The 18,371-nt window shown below is 33.6% G+C and overlaps 1 protein-coding gene across 7 annotated transcripts in view; it reads right to left on the reverse strand.

Moving 5' to 3' along the window:
- capt (adenylyl cyclase-associated protein 1) overlaps window positions 1-18,371 on the reverse strand; it is a 101,778-nt gene that overhangs the window by 1,904 nt on the left and 81,503 nt on the right. For all 7 annotated transcript variants that reach the window (XM_077441928.1, XM_077441929.1, XM_077441923.1 and 4 more), the window contains 7 exons: window positions 3,394-3,638; window positions 3,230-3,312; window positions 2,955-3,153; window positions 2,655-2,841; window positions 956-1,099; window positions 643-827; window positions 351-557 (listed from right to left, as the gene is read on the reverse strand). In XM_077441928.1, coding sequence (XP_077298054.1) covers window positions 351-557; window positions 643-827; window positions 956-1,099; window positions 2,655-2,841; window positions 2,955-3,153; window positions 3,230-3,312; window positions 3,394-3,426 — 1,038 coding nt within the window. In that variant the 5' untranslated portion in view covers window positions 3,427-3,638. The remainder of the gene's footprint in view (window positions 1-350; window positions 558-642; window positions 828-955; window positions 1,100-2,654; window positions 2,842-2,954; window positions 3,154-3,229; window positions 3,313-3,393; window positions 3,639-18,371) is intronic.

An 18,371-nucleotide genomic window follows, 5' to 3' on the forward strand; every position in this document is an offset into this window, starting at 1 on the left:
AACTATCAATATGGCCTCATCATTGACAAGTTTAATTTCACCCTTCAATAAATGCTATAGATTTTGGGGGATCGCACCAGTCACTCAAGCAATAAAATCACCGTGACCAGACCAAACGTGGGCAGCAGATCTAGCTGATTGGATGACTTTATGACTTGCGTAACCAGTGAGTTGCCCGGTGTGGCATGCTCCATATAACTGCATACATTTGATCTGGTCGCGCATCAAAGTCACCGAGTAAGTTTTTATAACCAAAAATTTTGATAGTTCTGAATTAAAAACTCTAGATTTGCATAGCGGTCAAAAAATATTAATTTTTAAATAGTAGAAGATATAAAGCATCTAATAACCTCCATTTTCACCGATTGGCAATTGACGAATTCGACGCTGGAAACGAGCGAGTCGAATACGACAGCGCACTTCGTACAAGAATCCAAAACGATACTGTTAATTTTGCCAGAAACGGTCAAAAGACTGTCACGGCAACGGAACATGTACACGACATTGTTCATTTCAGCATTGGACACTTCCAAAGCGGTGTTGCCCACTTGATATTCCTAAAATAAAAAGAAAAGCAAATAAAAAACATGTATATATTCATGAATAGTTAAAAAAAATACAGAAAGCCATATGTTGACTTACAATGAGCCACTTTTTACCGTCTTTGACCATCGAGGGAGGCTTAGTGGGAACTTGCCCTGCGCCAGGAGTTGGCAAACTCTTGGCGAATGGTTTGGGGGCTCCAACGGGAGTTTTGAAAGGAGCAGGCCCTTCCCTCAAAGTTGTATTTTTATGCGTCTGCATATCGGCCGTTACTTTCTTCAAATCTGTAATTATTTTCGCATTAAGGTGTGTTCGAAGCTTATGTATTTTATTGATATGTGTGGACAAAACATTTGTTGTATTAGGCATGCATATTATAGGTACGATCTGAATGTAACTTTCGTCCACTCACTTTTGGTGATGTCTGCTCCTTGATTGATTTGAGCAAAAAGAGCAGTTCTTTCGTCGGCACCACCGTCATCGCTCATGTCGGGTGGTGGGGGCATGCAAGGCGGTGGGCATGGAGGTGGAGGCGGAGCACCGGCACCAGCACCAGCTTAAAATTAACACCAATTTTGACTATTCACAACCAAGCTCACCATATAAGTATATTAATATTATCTAGTATATAAATCTATCTATACATATGATTTATTTTTAAATACTTGAATAGTCAAAATAAAAAGCTGCCTATTTGATCGCAATATACTTTGTTACAAATTAAACGAATCATAAAAAATTACTACATACTATTGTTTTCTTCGAAAATTATTTTTTCTTCAGTGTTATAAAGTCAGAGTTGGAGTCCTAAATTATTCCTACTCCCGTAGGACTCCCGACTCCTAATTATTATTATTACTTTAAATTACAAGTATTACGGTATATGTCAACTAGTCTCTAATTAAAATATATTGAAAAAAATCGACTAATAAATTGAAATTTAATATTTCTTTATAAGAATCATAAATTTAAATTAAATTGTAAATAAAATGCGTTGAAATGCACATATTTTGATGTGCCCTGGCCAAATTCGATGTTTCCTCCGTCTCATACTTTTTTTATTCTCATTTTTTTAACCGCTTAGCTGCCCAAAGCGCAAACAGCCGTATCTATTATACGCTCAGCGCGTCGGCTGGGCGTCTAAGCGGTTAATAAATTGATTTGTTTCTGTATGAAATTCATACACATATGCTATGAATGTACTTACTTATTATTTATATCTATTTCATTACCAATAATTCAATAAATTGGGTTACATGTCAATTTTTAGTGATTTTTTTTAATTCCCTTAATTTTATATATTTATAAAATTGCTATTATTTTTACTACTAATAATTTAATACGTAAGCACGAAAAGTCCAACTATCTAAAATCGTTTAAGTTGGAGTCGGAATCGAATCATAAAATAAAGCTGGAATCGAATCATAAAATAAAGTCCGTTAATTTTGATCCCCGGTTTACTTGTAAAATCATGATTCAAAATATCTATCTATAATATTATAATTATGAAAAAAATATTCGTTTCAACCATATTTTTATTTAGAGGGTGGAATTTTGACTCTGCCTACATATTATTGGGACATCACTGGCAATGACTAAAAGAATTGTATATACTTGTGTAGGATTTAGTTTTAAAGCCTAGAAGATTGCATGTATGAATGATTAAGTTGGCATGCATGAAGTGAATAATGATTTAATTGTCTTCTTGTCATGTGACGCGCGAGATATCAGTTCGTTGTGGCTCTCCATCAAATATAAAATGTATTAAAATAGCCAGCGAATCTCATTTCACACCATCGTCCATGTCTTCTAACAACCAGATCCTACACTTGTTTTTCTACGTGTATAAGAATGAGAATTTTTTTAAATATACCAAAATATTTTTACATTTCAGAATCAGAACGTTTTATGCTAAGTGTGTGAAAACAGGTAGTATACATAATAATGTGACGTTGCAATTCAATATAATTAATTATATTGAGTGCTTCCAAACTTTATCCAGTGTGTACATAATAAGTTATCTGATCACCCAAAAGATTGCTGATATTTATAGATAGTTATATAAAAAATGAAAAAAGCCAAAGCGGATTATGAAAATAACATGAAATTACCTCCTCCCCATACCAAGCCGGTAGTATGATACTGTTTAACAAAGGCTTCCAAAGAGCCTAGAGTTTCGGTCCATGCGACGCACCAATTAGTCTGTTGCTGGTTGCCTTTACTTTCCTTCAAAATACGATTGGTGTAATATTTACCAACATCGTTCATCTCCTTAATGTACGGGGCCGGAGTTGGCTTCTACAAAATAAAAAGAAACCATATCAAAACATAATAAAATAAAATCACCTTTTATATCATAGTAAAAGTAGGAAGTATAGTAGTCGATGGATAAAAAGGCACGACAGACTTACGACGCAAACCCAACCGAGAGCTGGAATACTTTCGGAGATCGCCGACAAGAAAGTAAAGTTCGGAGATGTTTTATTGGACTCGCGAGCCTTTTGGATACCTTCGATACCCTCGGTGTGTCCCTTCAGTTGGGAAACGGTATCATTTTGATTGGTCGGCGGGCTAGATCGAGACGCCATCGTCAAATATTCAAATTGAGTTCTGAAAATAAATAACAAAATAATATGAATCAATGTAAATAATGTCCCGTAAATATGTAAATATCATAAATACTAACTGGAAGAGTTTTTTGACAAGAGCGGCTTGGTCTTGCACATGCTGCAGATTCGCCGAGCACTGCATAAACCTTTCCAAAGGTCCCTATAAACATAATAACATTAATAATTAGAAACATTTTGATTTAAACCTTCAATTGCTAAACGATTTGGCAGCCCGACTTACATTTATAATGTCCTGATAAGCGGCTAGACTCATTGTGTCGTTTGGTGCTGTTGTCTGCTGCGGAGAAGACGGTAGACTTTCTGAGCTGGTAGACTCAGGAATGCTATTAGCTACAGGTGAAGTCGGTGTTTGGAAACAACCGGAGACTTTTTCAAGCCGCGAAACGACGGATTCGAGACGACCCAATAGTTTTTCTAGCTCCACTGAATTACTATCCAACTTCCTTCCTGATCCTGTTTCTCGAGCTGTAACCACAATCATAAAAGAATTTGATTAAAATATGACGCTTGAAAGTTAAGTACAAACATAAGTCATAAGAAAGGTTTTGCTTGTTTAAATACACTGTAAAATTTACTGTTAGTGTTTCAGAGTGTATGTTAGCGGCAAAATTTATTTCCCCCAGGAAAGTGACTTTATTAGCGGGTCCTTTGCTTAGCGTGCAATTTATTACATAACAATGTTTACACATGAAAAATGTGCTTTATTTTGTTCATCATACGTTATATTCTAGTTCAAAGTAAGTCTCTAATAAAACTAATGAGCGGAAACCAGAATTTTAAGGCAAGATAAGATAAAAATACATACGGCGAAGTCGGCGAAGGGGGTTTTAAAAGCACGGAAGTCTCATTAGCAAGACGTTGAATGTACTACTTTGAAAGTTTCTATAGAGTCACTCGTTGCACTACTTCAAGATATACAGTCCCTGACCAGAATATTACGCCACCCCTCTCGAGATGCGTTTGGGTAAATTTGTCACGGTCGTAAATAACTCATTATGGGAACTTTTGGCCTCATTTTTTTTGTGATCTTATCCTTAAATGCAACTCTATTCACTAGCAAAAAATATCGGTGGATTCCTTCCCACCAAAAGATCTTCAAAAACAAAAGAAAGATGTTTGAAATCGGTTTGCGTCTGAATTTTGTTCAATATTGACGTGCGTTTCCGTTAAAATCATTCATTATTTTGTGAAAAGCACTGTGTTTTTTACTCTTTTACTGCAACTTTATCATATTTCTAAGGTAAGTTGGTATTTAATATCTCGAAATTTTACTTTGTTTTATGATTTAAATTGCTTGTAAAACTTTTATTGGATTTTTTTAGATGGGTAGAAAATCAGATCTTTCTAAAGAAAAAATTGCAAGTATTACATCATTATTAAATACAGGAAAGTTTTCTCAAAACAAAATCGCGACAATGGAGGGTGTTAGTAGGGCGTCTATTAGAAAAATAAAACAAAATCTGGAGACTGATTGCGTCCCCACACTCAATCGGCGAGCTAATAGTGGTACTAAAAAAAAATTTGGCCCTCGTGTGGATCGAAAAATCGCCAGGCTTGTTTCCAAGAATCGATTTATTATAAAAAAAAATATTCAACAACAATTAAAGGACGAAAACGTGAAAACGACGTCGTACTGTTGACGCAGATATTTCACGTTTTCGTCCTTTAATTGTTGTTGAATATTTTTTTTTGTATTAAATCGATTCTTGGAAACAAGCCTGGCGATTTTTCGATCCACACGAGGGCCAAATTTTTTTTTAGTACCACTATTAGCTCGCCGACTGAGTGTGGGGTCGCAATCAGTCTCCAGATTTTGTTTTATTTTTCTAATAGACGCCCTACTAACACCCTCCATTGTCGCGATTTTGTTTTGAGAAAACTTTCCTGTATTTAATAATGATGTAATGCTTGCAATTTTTTCTTTAGAAAGATCTGATTTTCTACCCATCTAAAAAAATCCAATAAAAGTTTTACACGCAATTTAAATCTTAAAACAAAGTAAAATTTCGAGATATTATATAACAACTTACCTTAGAAATATGATAAAGTTGCAGTAAAAGAGAAAAAAACACAGTGCTTTTCACAAAATAATGAATGATTTTAACGGAAACGCACGTCAATATTGAACAAAATTCAGACGCAAACCGATTTCAAACATCTTTCTTTTGTTTTTGAAGACCTTTTGAGGGATAATCCACCGATATTTTTTGCTAGTGAATAGAGTTGCATTTAAGGATAAGATCACAAAAAAAATGAGGCCAAAAGTTCCCATAATGAGTTATTTACGACCGTGACAAATTTACCCAAACGCATCTCGAGAGGGGTGGCGTAATATTCTGGTCAGGGACTGTATGTACGTACATATGTACATATGACAACCATGGAAAAGAATCTTTTTAATTTTCACATGCCTTAAAGAGCGTCTCAGTTTGTTTATTAAGAACAAAGCACAAGAACACAATGAATGCTTAGAAATGAATTTAATATCAGGGAGGATATTTGTACATATAATTATAATCATTTAAATTGTTACTAAATATTATATATAGTAACCTTATTCTCACATATGTATACATACATATGTACATTATAGAAATATATGCAGCCCTAAAAAATTTGGTAAATGCGATAAGAATGTTTTTAATTCAGATTTTTTTTATTTTATTTATATTTATATCATGGTGTCAATAACAGGTTGCCCCAAAGCGACACTTATGGTTTTAAGGTCGTACATATATCCATTTTGTAAATTATATATTATATTCAAATAGGGCCGGGCCGCACCCTGCGATTTGCGAGCGACTTGGTTGAGGGCGACCAGACCAATGCATGCAGGTAGATGGGACATGCCACACCCGTCAACTTGTTTGTCGCACACATTTCCATACATTTTTTAGTGTCGCGCAACTAGTCGGCCGACAAAGTTGCACGGTGCGGCCCAGCCCATAGTGGTGACAAATGGTACGTAGGTTGGTTGATAGGAAACGATGACTTGGAGTCAGAAATATAAAAGTCTGACCAGCAGCACTAAAGAACTAATCCGAATATTATTATTTTCAATCGAGGTCAAAACAGAGTTCGAACCCGGGACCTCTCGGTGGTTAGCATTAACTCAATCACCATACTATTGAGGGGGGGGGGGGGGTTGCCCTTTATGAAAAAGTAAACGCATTGAAAGTTACTGCATAGTTGAGCTTGTTTATAGCGTAAAAATTAGATAAAGAAAATAGCTGGAAAAATACATTCCTTTTCCCGAAGAAAAATAAGTGAAACATAGAATAGCCTTGTACAAAAACAGTTCGTTTGTACGGCGATATTAACGCGAGTGATTTTCAAGATATGGTTTTATTGTTTCGATGATTATTCCGCACAAGGCGAATTTTAAAAGACAATTAATTACCTAGAGAACAATATATTTATGAATAATTATCATTTTAAGTATCGTGTATCTGAAATGAATTGAATACTTGATATTATGAATGGTTCGGTGATTATTCCGCACTAAAATTTCGATCACGGAACATCTGGCACCCGAAAATTCCATCCATCGAGAGGTACCCTCGTAAACTATCATACTAACGAGAACTCGAGTTCCGTATTCGCGATATTCATGGTAACGATTGTCGTATGCGAGATCGCAATGTGCGAAATAATCCGTTTACCGATTTTAGTAAAATGTTCAGGATCGTTTTACCGTTGATGCATCGATATAAATAAAAAGAAATATTTATATCTGAATAATTATCTTTAGACAATTGAAAGAAATAATCTAATGAAATTCCATTATAAATTTATTTAATATCGCGTTGTAAGGGAAAGAAATATAATAAGAAGCAAATTCAAAAATAATTTGAATAATACGTTTCTTCATAATCAAATATCAATATCATTTATACGTATAAAATTCTGCGAAAAAAAATTGAGAAAATTTTCCACGAAAAATATTAAAGCTCGAAAAAATAAAAAAATAAAGTGAGTCATGAATACAGGATGAGATTTTTTTTTAATTAAATTTTAAACAACGTTCTACACTCGAAGTATTAAAAAAAGCTCTGAAAAGATGACAATTTCTTTACATAATATAAGCGTTTGAATATAAGATTTCCCCCGATTTTCCTTTCAGATTTTCACAGAAAATTTCCGACAATGTTAACGAACGGATTACGGCGGATCAAACGAAGATTTCTCGCCCGACACAATTGAGCCGGGTATAAGCAAAGTAAACGGAAAACGGTTCTGCGGAACTATAAGGGTTAACGGGCAAAATATCCCCCGCCCTCAGGATTACGTGCGACAGCGTCGAGAGTAGATAAGGGCGAAAATGTGATATAGCACGAATAAAAACACCCTTAAACAATCTCATAAAAATAACAACATCCAACATTATAACGGTTTGATTTGATTAAAATACCATTTATTTTGAGAATAAATTCCGACGGTTGATTAATGTGGACGAATATTTATTGATTGATTCAAAGTGGACGCTGGGTCAGAAGTTGGAATCAATTGGCGATTGTTAAAGTTTACATATACTAAGTAAATATAAGCGATGATTTTGCTAATAGTGTATTATGTGCATAGTTGAAATCATTCAACTGTCAAATTAAACGGTTGCCGGGTAATAAATAAGCAATTGAGATGACATTATGTTACAAAAATAGCATTGATTGATGATTCGTGTGCCCGAAATTGTGCTCACTACTAATAGATAGCAATATTTGCAAGACTTTTGCCGCTGAAACAATGTTATATTTCTGCTATACCTATGTATGTATATACATACGGGTCTACGTGACGAGCCAGAATGTTAAATTACAGAAAACGCAAATATCGGAAGGCAAAGATCGAAAATCGAAAGATCTTAAGTCAAAAGATCAAAAAAAAAAAATGGTGCATGGTAAACAGTACATACTCACTTAATTTGCGCGAGTAGGATACAACAGGAACAAGAGGAACAGGCTTTTCCTCCCGTATTAATGTGCGCGCGCAGAATACGGGAGGAAAAGCATGTTCCTCTTGTTCCTGTTGTATCCTGCTCGCGCAAATTAAGTGAGTATGTACCGTTTACCATGCACGATTTTTTTTGATATTTCGACTTAAAATCTTTCGATTTTTGATCTTTGCCTTCCGATATTTGCATTTTCTGTAATTTAACATTCTGTCTCGTCACGGAGACCGATATACATACATATTGTGTTATAGAAAACTGCTATTTAGTATTCATTTTACCGAATAAAAATAACTTTTTCAAAAACAAGTTTGTAAGTTGTGAAGGGGCGGTAGAAAGCCGCATTTGGATAGCTAGCTGATATCACTCCGATCTGACACAAGATTTCGATTTAATTTGTAATGTGTTCGTTAATGTTTAAACTCTGGCTTCATGTCGGAGACATTAGCTTTCTTCAATGTTAACTAACCCCCCGTATGTCGGTAAATATCAAAGCCATCAAAGAGTGGAAGTGTTTCAATATCAGATCACGAATTTTTAACGGTCGGGAATGCCACTGAACTAACAGAATGAAGCTAATAAAATCTTGTAAAAAGTGTTGAATGTTTAAAGGCCTATCCTCACTCTTTCACAAACAACGTTCAGTAAACGAATCAAGCGTGTGCGCATATTTTGCCTTGACTGGGGGGTAAGCCTTCATAAATCGAACGCTTTAACATTTTCCAACCTGTGTCGTCATAATCATAGCTTAAACACACATATAAAATGTTTGTAATTACAGCACACTCAAAACGTGTAAAGGTTCGTTTATACCAGCACAGCTCAAGCCGGCAATTGCATGAAAATAGCAGTACGAAAAATATTTTTAGCACATTTTATCCATACACATTCATATGTTCCGTAATGTATATGTGACGTAGCCGAAACAGCAGCAACCGAAACGATCTATTCATATTATACAGCAGTACATGCAACCGAAACGTATCACGCAGAACCGGTTTTCTATGGCCATTGTGGAAATATTCACGCATGACATGGCGTCATAGTGGTAAGTGCACCCGTACTAGCGAAAGTGTTGTTATACGGAGCATTTGAATATTTTCGGAAACGTCATATTGTTAGAATGTTGAATCGACACTATAATGCACATATATGTAAGCCAATTTTACCTTGCTCTCGACCAAAACAATCATAAACGTGGCGAAAACGAGTGGTGCTGAACAGAACTAGTCTTTTCCGTCCAGTGCTGTGCCGTGTGGTGCAGCGTTGGATGATAAAAATTTAATAAATAAATAATTTCCACATTATTATTAATTTAAAAGTTATCTGCGAGGAAAAAAGTTTGGAAAAACAATTAATTATTGTTAAGCATTTGTCGATGGCATATATTTAAATTACTCATTATATGTATGTAATACAATATGCTTTATGTATCGAACAAAACAATGTTTTGTTTCATAAAACAAGAAAACAATTTTAATTAAAGTTTATTATTAATTAACATGAGCCGAAATTTAATTCAAGAACAGCCCGAAACTAATTTAACATCAAAGTAAATTCAGACAAAATAATAATATAAACATTCTAGGCACGGTTCGGTAAACATTTTCTTACACACAAAATTTGAGAAAAGCTTATATTATTGAGCATATTTACTTATGAAGAAGAAAAATAGTATAACACAAATTTGGGATAACGAGCGTAAGAATAATGTTAAAGCGTCATATTAGATGGATGCCCGAGAAAAAAGGGTTTGGAATATGAAATAACATTTTTCTATATTCCTTTGACAAGAATATATGGCGATATAAAAATGTATTTCCAAAAAAGAAGGGTCAATAAGTTGAAAGGCGAAAATATCAATATTCAATATTTAGTTATTTTAATTTAAAATTGTATCCAACGTATGTAAAGCGAGAGTGCGTTAGACGTTTCTGAAAGACCTTTGTTTATTTAATGTCTAGACAAGCTGTCAAATATTATAAATAAGAACCGAGAATATTATAAATAAGAGCCGAGAATATTATAATAGATTTCGAACATATTAAAAACGCCTCAAAAGACACGCTTAATCGGTCGCGAAATTTTACACCCTTCGATTACTATTCGTGCGTATATAATCTACCGTTGTATCTCGACTTTGTAATTAAAAAAAATACTTGAGATTTTGACACTCGTTGTCTGTGTTTCACAGATTTGAATCTTGCTGTATATACAATACTATATATAAACTAGATCGGTTAAATAATAAATCATCTATCGTCACACTTTCATGCTCGAGGAAAGATGCTGCTGAAAAGTTGACAATAGGTTGCCTTTTTTTTATACAAGAAATGATGAAAGGACGGCTGAAGCAGAGCCGTCATTCCGAAGGTGGATATCATTCTCACACTGACCGTAGAGCGCGGCGCGTACTGAATTCCCACTCTTTCTCGCATCTGTGAAGCACGTGTACAAGCGGCTTCCCGCGAAAATAAGTATTTCTGTTGATATTGATTATTTTTTTTTATTTCGTAATGGCATTATACGAATCATAGGGTTTTTGATGGGGAATATATAAAATATGAAGACCTTGCATTAAGTATTGAAAATAAAATTTAAAGATTTAAGAAATAAAATAAAATATAAGTCCTCGTCACTCGCTATCTATCACAGTGTGGCAAGTATAAACACAAATTGCGCAAAAAGTTTCAATAAAATAAGTCTGTATATGTAAATTGTAGACTATGCCAAATAAGTAAGTGAAAAATTTACTATGAATTTAAAAATAAGCTGACTATTCTAAATATTTGAAATTTTCATCCACGGCGTATTTTATACGGTCGAATGATAATGTGGGATATAGTTTTATATCCAGAAGAATACATGCATGAATGATTGAGTTGGCATGCATGAGTGGAATCAGTAATGAAGTTGGTAGCATGTAATTTTATTTTATTTCATAGAACATGAATACTTGCTTTTACAGATCGCTCCAAAGCGACGAGTGCACTTATACAGATGCAATACAATCAATATACATAAGCATTTTTATACAATGCGAATTCATACAAACATCCACAGTGACATGGAGAAATTTTTGCAGCGTTTTATAATCAAATTGGCGAACCTCAAGACGCTGAATAACTTTGAATATTTTGATAGGAAAATATATGAAAATCAGAAAAATTGACAAACTCTGATAAGAAACGATGGACCTGTAGTCACAAACCGATGTCTGGCCAGCAGCGGGATTCTATAGGGATTCGAACCCGTGATCACTCTGCTCGAAAGCATAATATGCTAACCACTACATCCGCCAATTTTTATTTTTACTCCGCCAAGTAAAAATAATATAGGATGGGTAGTGGCTAAAAAGTATGAGATGTGCTGTTTCTATAGAACAATATAATAGTCAGATTTCAGCTCAAAAGTTATCTCAAAAGTCTGTAGAGTGACTTTGGTGAAGAGAACATTGTTCCATTACAATTCGCAGCCACTCGCCAACGTGCATATTATGTATGTTATAACATGTATAATTTTATTTATAGAATTATTATAATATGTTAAAAAATGGATTGGGTTTAGTGTCACGTCATTGGCGCTTACATATAACTTAATTGAATAGCTTCGGACCTTTCATGATATTCATTACAACGAAAACATAATTTGCACACGTGGGAATTCAATCGAATGAATGCCGCGTTTGACAATATTCTGAAAATTAATTAAAGCCACTAATTAGACACGTGAGCGTTCCTTTCGGCGAAATTCCACAGAGGGAGAAAAAGGCGGGTCGCATATCGAACGAACGGCACGTGGTCAGATCAATCGGTGAGTATTTCAATGTTGCGGACTGTTGCCATGAAGACGGACTGAAGTATCCAAAAGGCCAATGTAATAAACGGATGCGATTTCTCGCCGAATTGCGTATCCAGTCGATTGAGAAAATCTGGAATTTGAGAGGGTAGCGTTTTTGTGTGTCGCAGCATTCGACATTCGATGGTGCCGAGAGGCTCTTTGGCGAAATGAAAGAGGTCTGCAAATAGTAAAATTTTTCGGATATATTCAGCAGTATGATTGCGTATGCGTCTATCGAAGCGAATTGGCTATTGATGTGTGAGGTTTAGTACCAAACGCATTTATCAAATATGTATATACAAATATATATAAAAGTAAAGCCCCCCCCCCCCATCCGTTTGTTTGTTGATATTGGTACTTTTCATACTTGAAATAAGACCACGTTTCGCATATCGTTAAGGTATGCGAAATAAAACGGTCGCCGAAGACAGAGGCGCGAAGCGTGCGCACAATCGGACGTGTTTTGTGTACAGCTACAAACTACTGGAACAAAGTTTCGTGCAGCAAGGCCAGTTATGATGAGATGGTCAAGTAGATCTTAAGCATTATTTTACGTTGTTACTTAATTTATGTATTTACGTAGTTACAATAGATGACGTTGTGTGATCATGCGAAAATTCGAACTCGAGATTTTGACCGATTTGAACTTAGAAATAAAAAAAAATCATTAAATTTAATAAACATGAAGTCGGACTTTTTCCTATTAGAAAAGTAAAAAATGTGACCACACGATTTTTTCCACACCGCTAAACATATCAAGCTGAAAATTATATTTGTGTTTTTCATGTACTTAATTAGAGTTGAAAAGCTTTCGGTCAGAATTCGTAAACCGAAGTAGTATTTTTTTTTAAAACAATATTTATTATTTTATTTTGTACTTTTTTTTACCTTCATGATATTTAATATGTATAATAAATATACATAGTGATTTAATATAGTAAAAAAATTTAACAAAATTCGACAACCGGAAGTAGAACTTTTGTCATGTGTAAGTTTGCCTACATTTGCGCTCAATTTGTATCGAAAATGCTCTCACAGCCGATATGGGTGAAAATGAATGTACATATGTACATATGTTTAATTGTCAAATTTTATTTTTTATCCTTATGTATATTCCTCAAATAAATAAATAAAGTTGTGGGTTGGTCACATCCGATTTTTTTTATATTTAAATACGTAATTGTATTAAACGACAGTGACGTTTTGGGGTGAACTGTTAAATCACTGTGGAATTGTTTTATTTTTTGTAAATATACTTATTTATTTCCTAGATAAATTGAATATATTATATTAATAAATATTAGCTAACATATAGCTGGCAATTGTCGCTAATATATAATATGAATCATAACCGTTGTGGCCGTTAATATTTCAACGGGTAATTTTGGAAGGCTATTGTAAACTGAAATCGATCCATCGAATAAAAAAAGAGGTATGTAAAAAATTAACTAAATCGATAAATAAATGAATAGTAAGATTATTGACGTATGCATACATATGTATGTATGTTAATGTATGTCCGTCGCGTAAGCATTTATGGTCGTATTGTTAATGTTTTATCTATTACTAGCTGAACCCGGCATGCGTTGCAATGCCAGAATAGGGCATGCAATTCATGTTCCCGATCCCGTTTCAAGTGATGGTTGGGGCTCTACTAACGTCTCTTCAACGCTGTGTCGTCATAAACCAACCTGTTAGCGTGGTTGCCAATAAACACATTTCCTTGACTACACAATGGCCCTTCATACTTTCGCGTCGGTAAAATCGTAATTACGTTATTAAGAGGTTTTTTCCCGTTTTTTTTCATAGTAATCTTCCCGGACATGCATACAACAAATTCTGGAAGTTCCGTAATCGTTTTAGTGGTTTAAGAGTCTATACGAGACAGACAGATATTCATTTGATATACCGTCACACATTATACATACATATAAAGAACGTTTTCCAAAATATCATTCAAATTTAAAAACGGAATTTTATTTTGAACGTTATGTAATGTTTTTAATTATAAACAAACATACATTCATATTTGGAAATAATTTAGGCTTTGTTCTTTAATGTGGCGATAAATTATATTTTAAAATTAACTTAAATTTTTTTTATTCAATTTTAATTTAATTTTAATTTTAATTTAATTTAAATTTTTTGGTTTTTAAAATTAATGTATGTATGTATATATATATATATTATTTCGCAAGCAGTAAAAATATATAAATTCCGTATTTGTAATGAAAAATAGCGATTTTTTATTTCTTTTAAATTTGGCATAAGGCAAAATTCTAGTTAATTTTGTTACGAAAAAAAGTTCAAAATCTCAATGTATTTAAGTAAATAACATTTTCATTAAACATAGGGTGAAAATGGAAAAAGGTTGTTTCGGGAAATTTATTATGTGGACGTTATTAACATCGAAAGTTTTATGACGTTTGATAACGTCCAAAAAAAAACCAATTTATAAATACACGACGAATAATAATACTAAAAATAAACGTAAGTATTGACAAGCGAAAAACAACATAATTATCCACGTAAATTTTTTACACAAAATAAATTAATTTTCTACAATTAATTAGGCTTTCAAAGGATTTTTATTTTCGGAAAATATTAGGTAATCGAAGCAATTAATAGGCTTTCCTTTAACGATCATTAACGCTTGTGCCTCGAATTAATCTCAATTTACGTTAAGCGTTGAATCGCGGACTTTTCGTGCAAATAAATGCGAATATTCATGTTTTACATACATATATACATATATATGTATATACATACAATGTACAATCCCGTATGAAAGCACGCAGCATACTGAAAGAACACTTTTTCTAACAAAAGCCGACCAAGCGTGTGTGTATCGTAAAAAATACAAGATTTACAGGAAAAAATGCATAGGTTATGTAAAAAAGAATATACATATTTTTCCGAGGAAAAAGGTAATTCCCTTCAGCAAAGGTATACATACGGTACGATAGCGGTTCTTACTCTGTGCCTCGTATAATATTTCATATATTTACATATTTAGTAAAAAGATTTTAATTATACGGTATTACTCCCGTTTTTTTGAACGGTAGTGTATAAAAATGCTTTATATAAAATATTTTGTAAAATATGTACTTTAAAGTTTTTGATGGAAATTTGGAAAATATACATAAATATGTATCTACATATATGTATAACAAGTAAAGACTAGGCATTGCTCAGATAGATTTAAGTTTGAAAAAAAAAAAAAAAAAAATGGAACCAAATTCAGTTGCTCAAAATTGCAAACTGTAGATAGCCATACAAAAAAACCCCACCAAAAACCGTCAACGGTCTAAATTTAAAACACAATGAAATAATAGAGCAAATGGCGATTGAGGCGAAAAGCCAGCAGCGTGGCTCGGTCGTTAAGCTTCTGCTTAACACTGAGAGGCGCCGAGTTCGATCCCTTGAGCTGACCTCGATTGAAAAGAATTTTTCTGAGTATATCTGTAATGCTGCTGGTCAGACCAGGATTTGTGACTCCTGGTTGATCGTTTCCTATCAGAGTTTGCCAATTTTCTCTGATTTCATTGTTGAAACGATTCCCGATTAAAAATTGGCTAAAAATCCTTCCTACCCACTATGTCACCACTATTTGAGTATGATTAATGTAAATATTACAATAAAAATGTATGTACAATTCATAGATGTCTCGTTAATTGTCGAGTTTAAGTCAGTGTCTCGTAATTTAGCGACTTATATAATAAAAAATGCTGTATTGTTTGTAATTTGGCCAGGAAGGCGCATTGGGGTTTACCTGTAATGCCTTCCTGGTATGAAATAAAATAAAAATAAAAATAAATAAAAAAAATAAAATAATGTAGAAACACAGCAAACAAGCGCATTCTATCTTACATTATCTAATATATAATTTCGAAAGAGACTTTGCATATACAATGTACATATATATGCATATATGTAATCTTCGTTCGTTGGTTCGTAGACAACACATATGTGTTCGTAGACAACACGATTTATATTTTTTTCGATTCATAGGCGCCAATTCGATTTTCAAGTCCCCGGGGGCGAAGGCGTAGAGGGCGCAGGCGCCAGCTTCTGGTATACATATAATTTCGAAAGAGACTTAGTATATACATATGTTTGTTTGTTCGTGACAGTAAATTTAATAAAAAAAATCAAATGAGTATTGAAATAAATTTATATAAAATAAAACTATTCAAATAAATGTAATAAAATGTTTACTATTAGATTAGTCATGTTTAAGCAGTTTATAATACAAATACCGAGCGAAGCCGGGTAAAACTACTAGTAGAATATAAAATTAAAATGTGTATATTCAAATTCAAAAGTTTCCGAATCTTCGTTGTAGGAAGAAAATGTGATTACATGAAATTTTTTATATAATATGTACATTCAAATCACAAAAATTTAAAAGCACATGACATTTTCCTCAAACTACACATAGTTAAACCGTAAGGAATACATACACATCAACATACTGCTGTTCACTGTCATTTCCTTTCAGAATATTAATTCAACAGTGTCAAACGCGATGTGCAAATTCAGTTGCTTCCGTCGTTCAGACACCAGCGTTAAGTAGCCAATAAATGTATAATAAATTTAAAACATGTTACCGCTCTATACGTATTATATATCGCGATCACATTATACGTGTACAGATCGTACAAAAAGCAATTACAGAACTGTTTAGTGTCGATATATTGCACATAGAAACGTGGAATGTTCGCCAATAAACGACAGTTTATCGTTTCGTAAGCGACGTTGATTAATACGCACTAAATTCGTGTTGTCATGTTTGTGTGCGAGAATAAAAGCAACATTAATTATAGATGTTTATAATTGTTTGCATTTCTGAAGATGGACGAAATCGATTTGAAGGCGTGTCATATGAATCTGTGATGAGAAAAACGTGCTGTAAAAAAAGCAATCAGTGAATATTTCGCTTAAAACACGTCTATGTAAAAATCGAAGACTGCGTAGATACAACGATTTTTTTATTTGCATACATTCAATAAAATTTGAACTGCGATATTTGAAAGTGAGGGAAATACAATTTTCGGTTCCAAAAACACTATTTCTGTATAACTTAATTCATAAATTGTTATCACTTCTTTTAATTCGATGTGTCCAGAATCTCGGAAAAGCAGAATAAACGTATTACAGGCCACAATTATGTTTAAATATTGTTAAACGCAAAATATTATATTTACTGTTTTGCGACATATTTCTCGAAATTAAATAAGTGGACTTGTGCCACTTTAAAATAAAACGGTCAAAAAAGCTGATGAGTTTTTCATTCCAACCGGCAATATAGCGGTGGAATGCTTTCTACCGAGTAATCATGGATTCATTCCCTGGCCAATTTTTGCTGGAAAGATCTTGGATATATGTATGTGACTTCAGGTTGCTCGTTTCCTATCAAAGTTTTCCAACTTATCTCATTTCATGGAAACCTTTGATGTCTCTCGCAAATTTTATAGCATCTCGAATTTTTCGATTGTTATATAAATATGCTACCCACTCTGTAAAATGTATGTATTATATTTCTCGCAAAAATTGCTGTATATCGAATTTTTCCATAGATGGTCTTCATGATACTGTATTAACATAATTGTTTATCGATGTTTGTAATTGGCCAGGAAAGCGCATTGCGGTTTACCTGTTAGTCTTCCTGGTAATATACCTATATTATGTAAATGTATTCATGTATACAAAATAAAATATTTCTATGCAACTTAATTATTTTTAAAAATACATACATAGATTTTAATAAGAGTCGTCTCATTTAAAAAGCCAAATCTGCCGAAGCCGTCACGATAGCTCATATGTTTACCATTCGTAGATGGTAATGATATTGGAAATTGAATCTGATTTATAATACATATATGTACATACATACATGCCAACCTGATATATATGGTAAAAGATGGCTTGAACCAGTGAACTTGGACCCTATATTATGGCCAAACTGACAAGCCAACGAAATTTTCTTCCTTATACTGTCAATGCAATAATTTATGAGTAAAGAGCGGACCCAGAGCGCGCTGTTCATTGTTCACATTTTGTTAAAGGTTAAAGGCATTGTTAAAGGTTTGCCGAACCTTTTTTACAAAGCATTTACAATAATGGAACAATAGACGGCACGCTTCCGGTCCTACCTCTATTTATGAGAGGCCGTCTGCGTGGTTATCAATATGTCACAGAATCATTGGACCAACTGACAATATATATGTATGTATGTTTGTATAATATATGCCAGCAGTTTAGCTTGGTGGTTGCGTTTATGCTAATCATTGACAGGTCCCGATTTCCGGCCCTGGTTTGACCTCAATTGAAAATAATTTATTAGGAATATTTCTGCAGTGCTTTTGGTCTGACTTGGATATTTTTGACTCCAAGTTGAACGTTTCCTA

The sequence above is a fragment of the Arctopsyche grandis genome, chromosome 12, assembly GCF_051622035.1.
Source record: "Arctopsyche grandis isolate Sample6627 chromosome 12, ASM5162203v2, whole genome shotgun sequence".
Taxonomy (NCBI): Eukaryota; Metazoa; Arthropoda; class Insecta; order Trichoptera; family Hydropsychidae; genus Arctopsyche; species Arctopsyche grandis.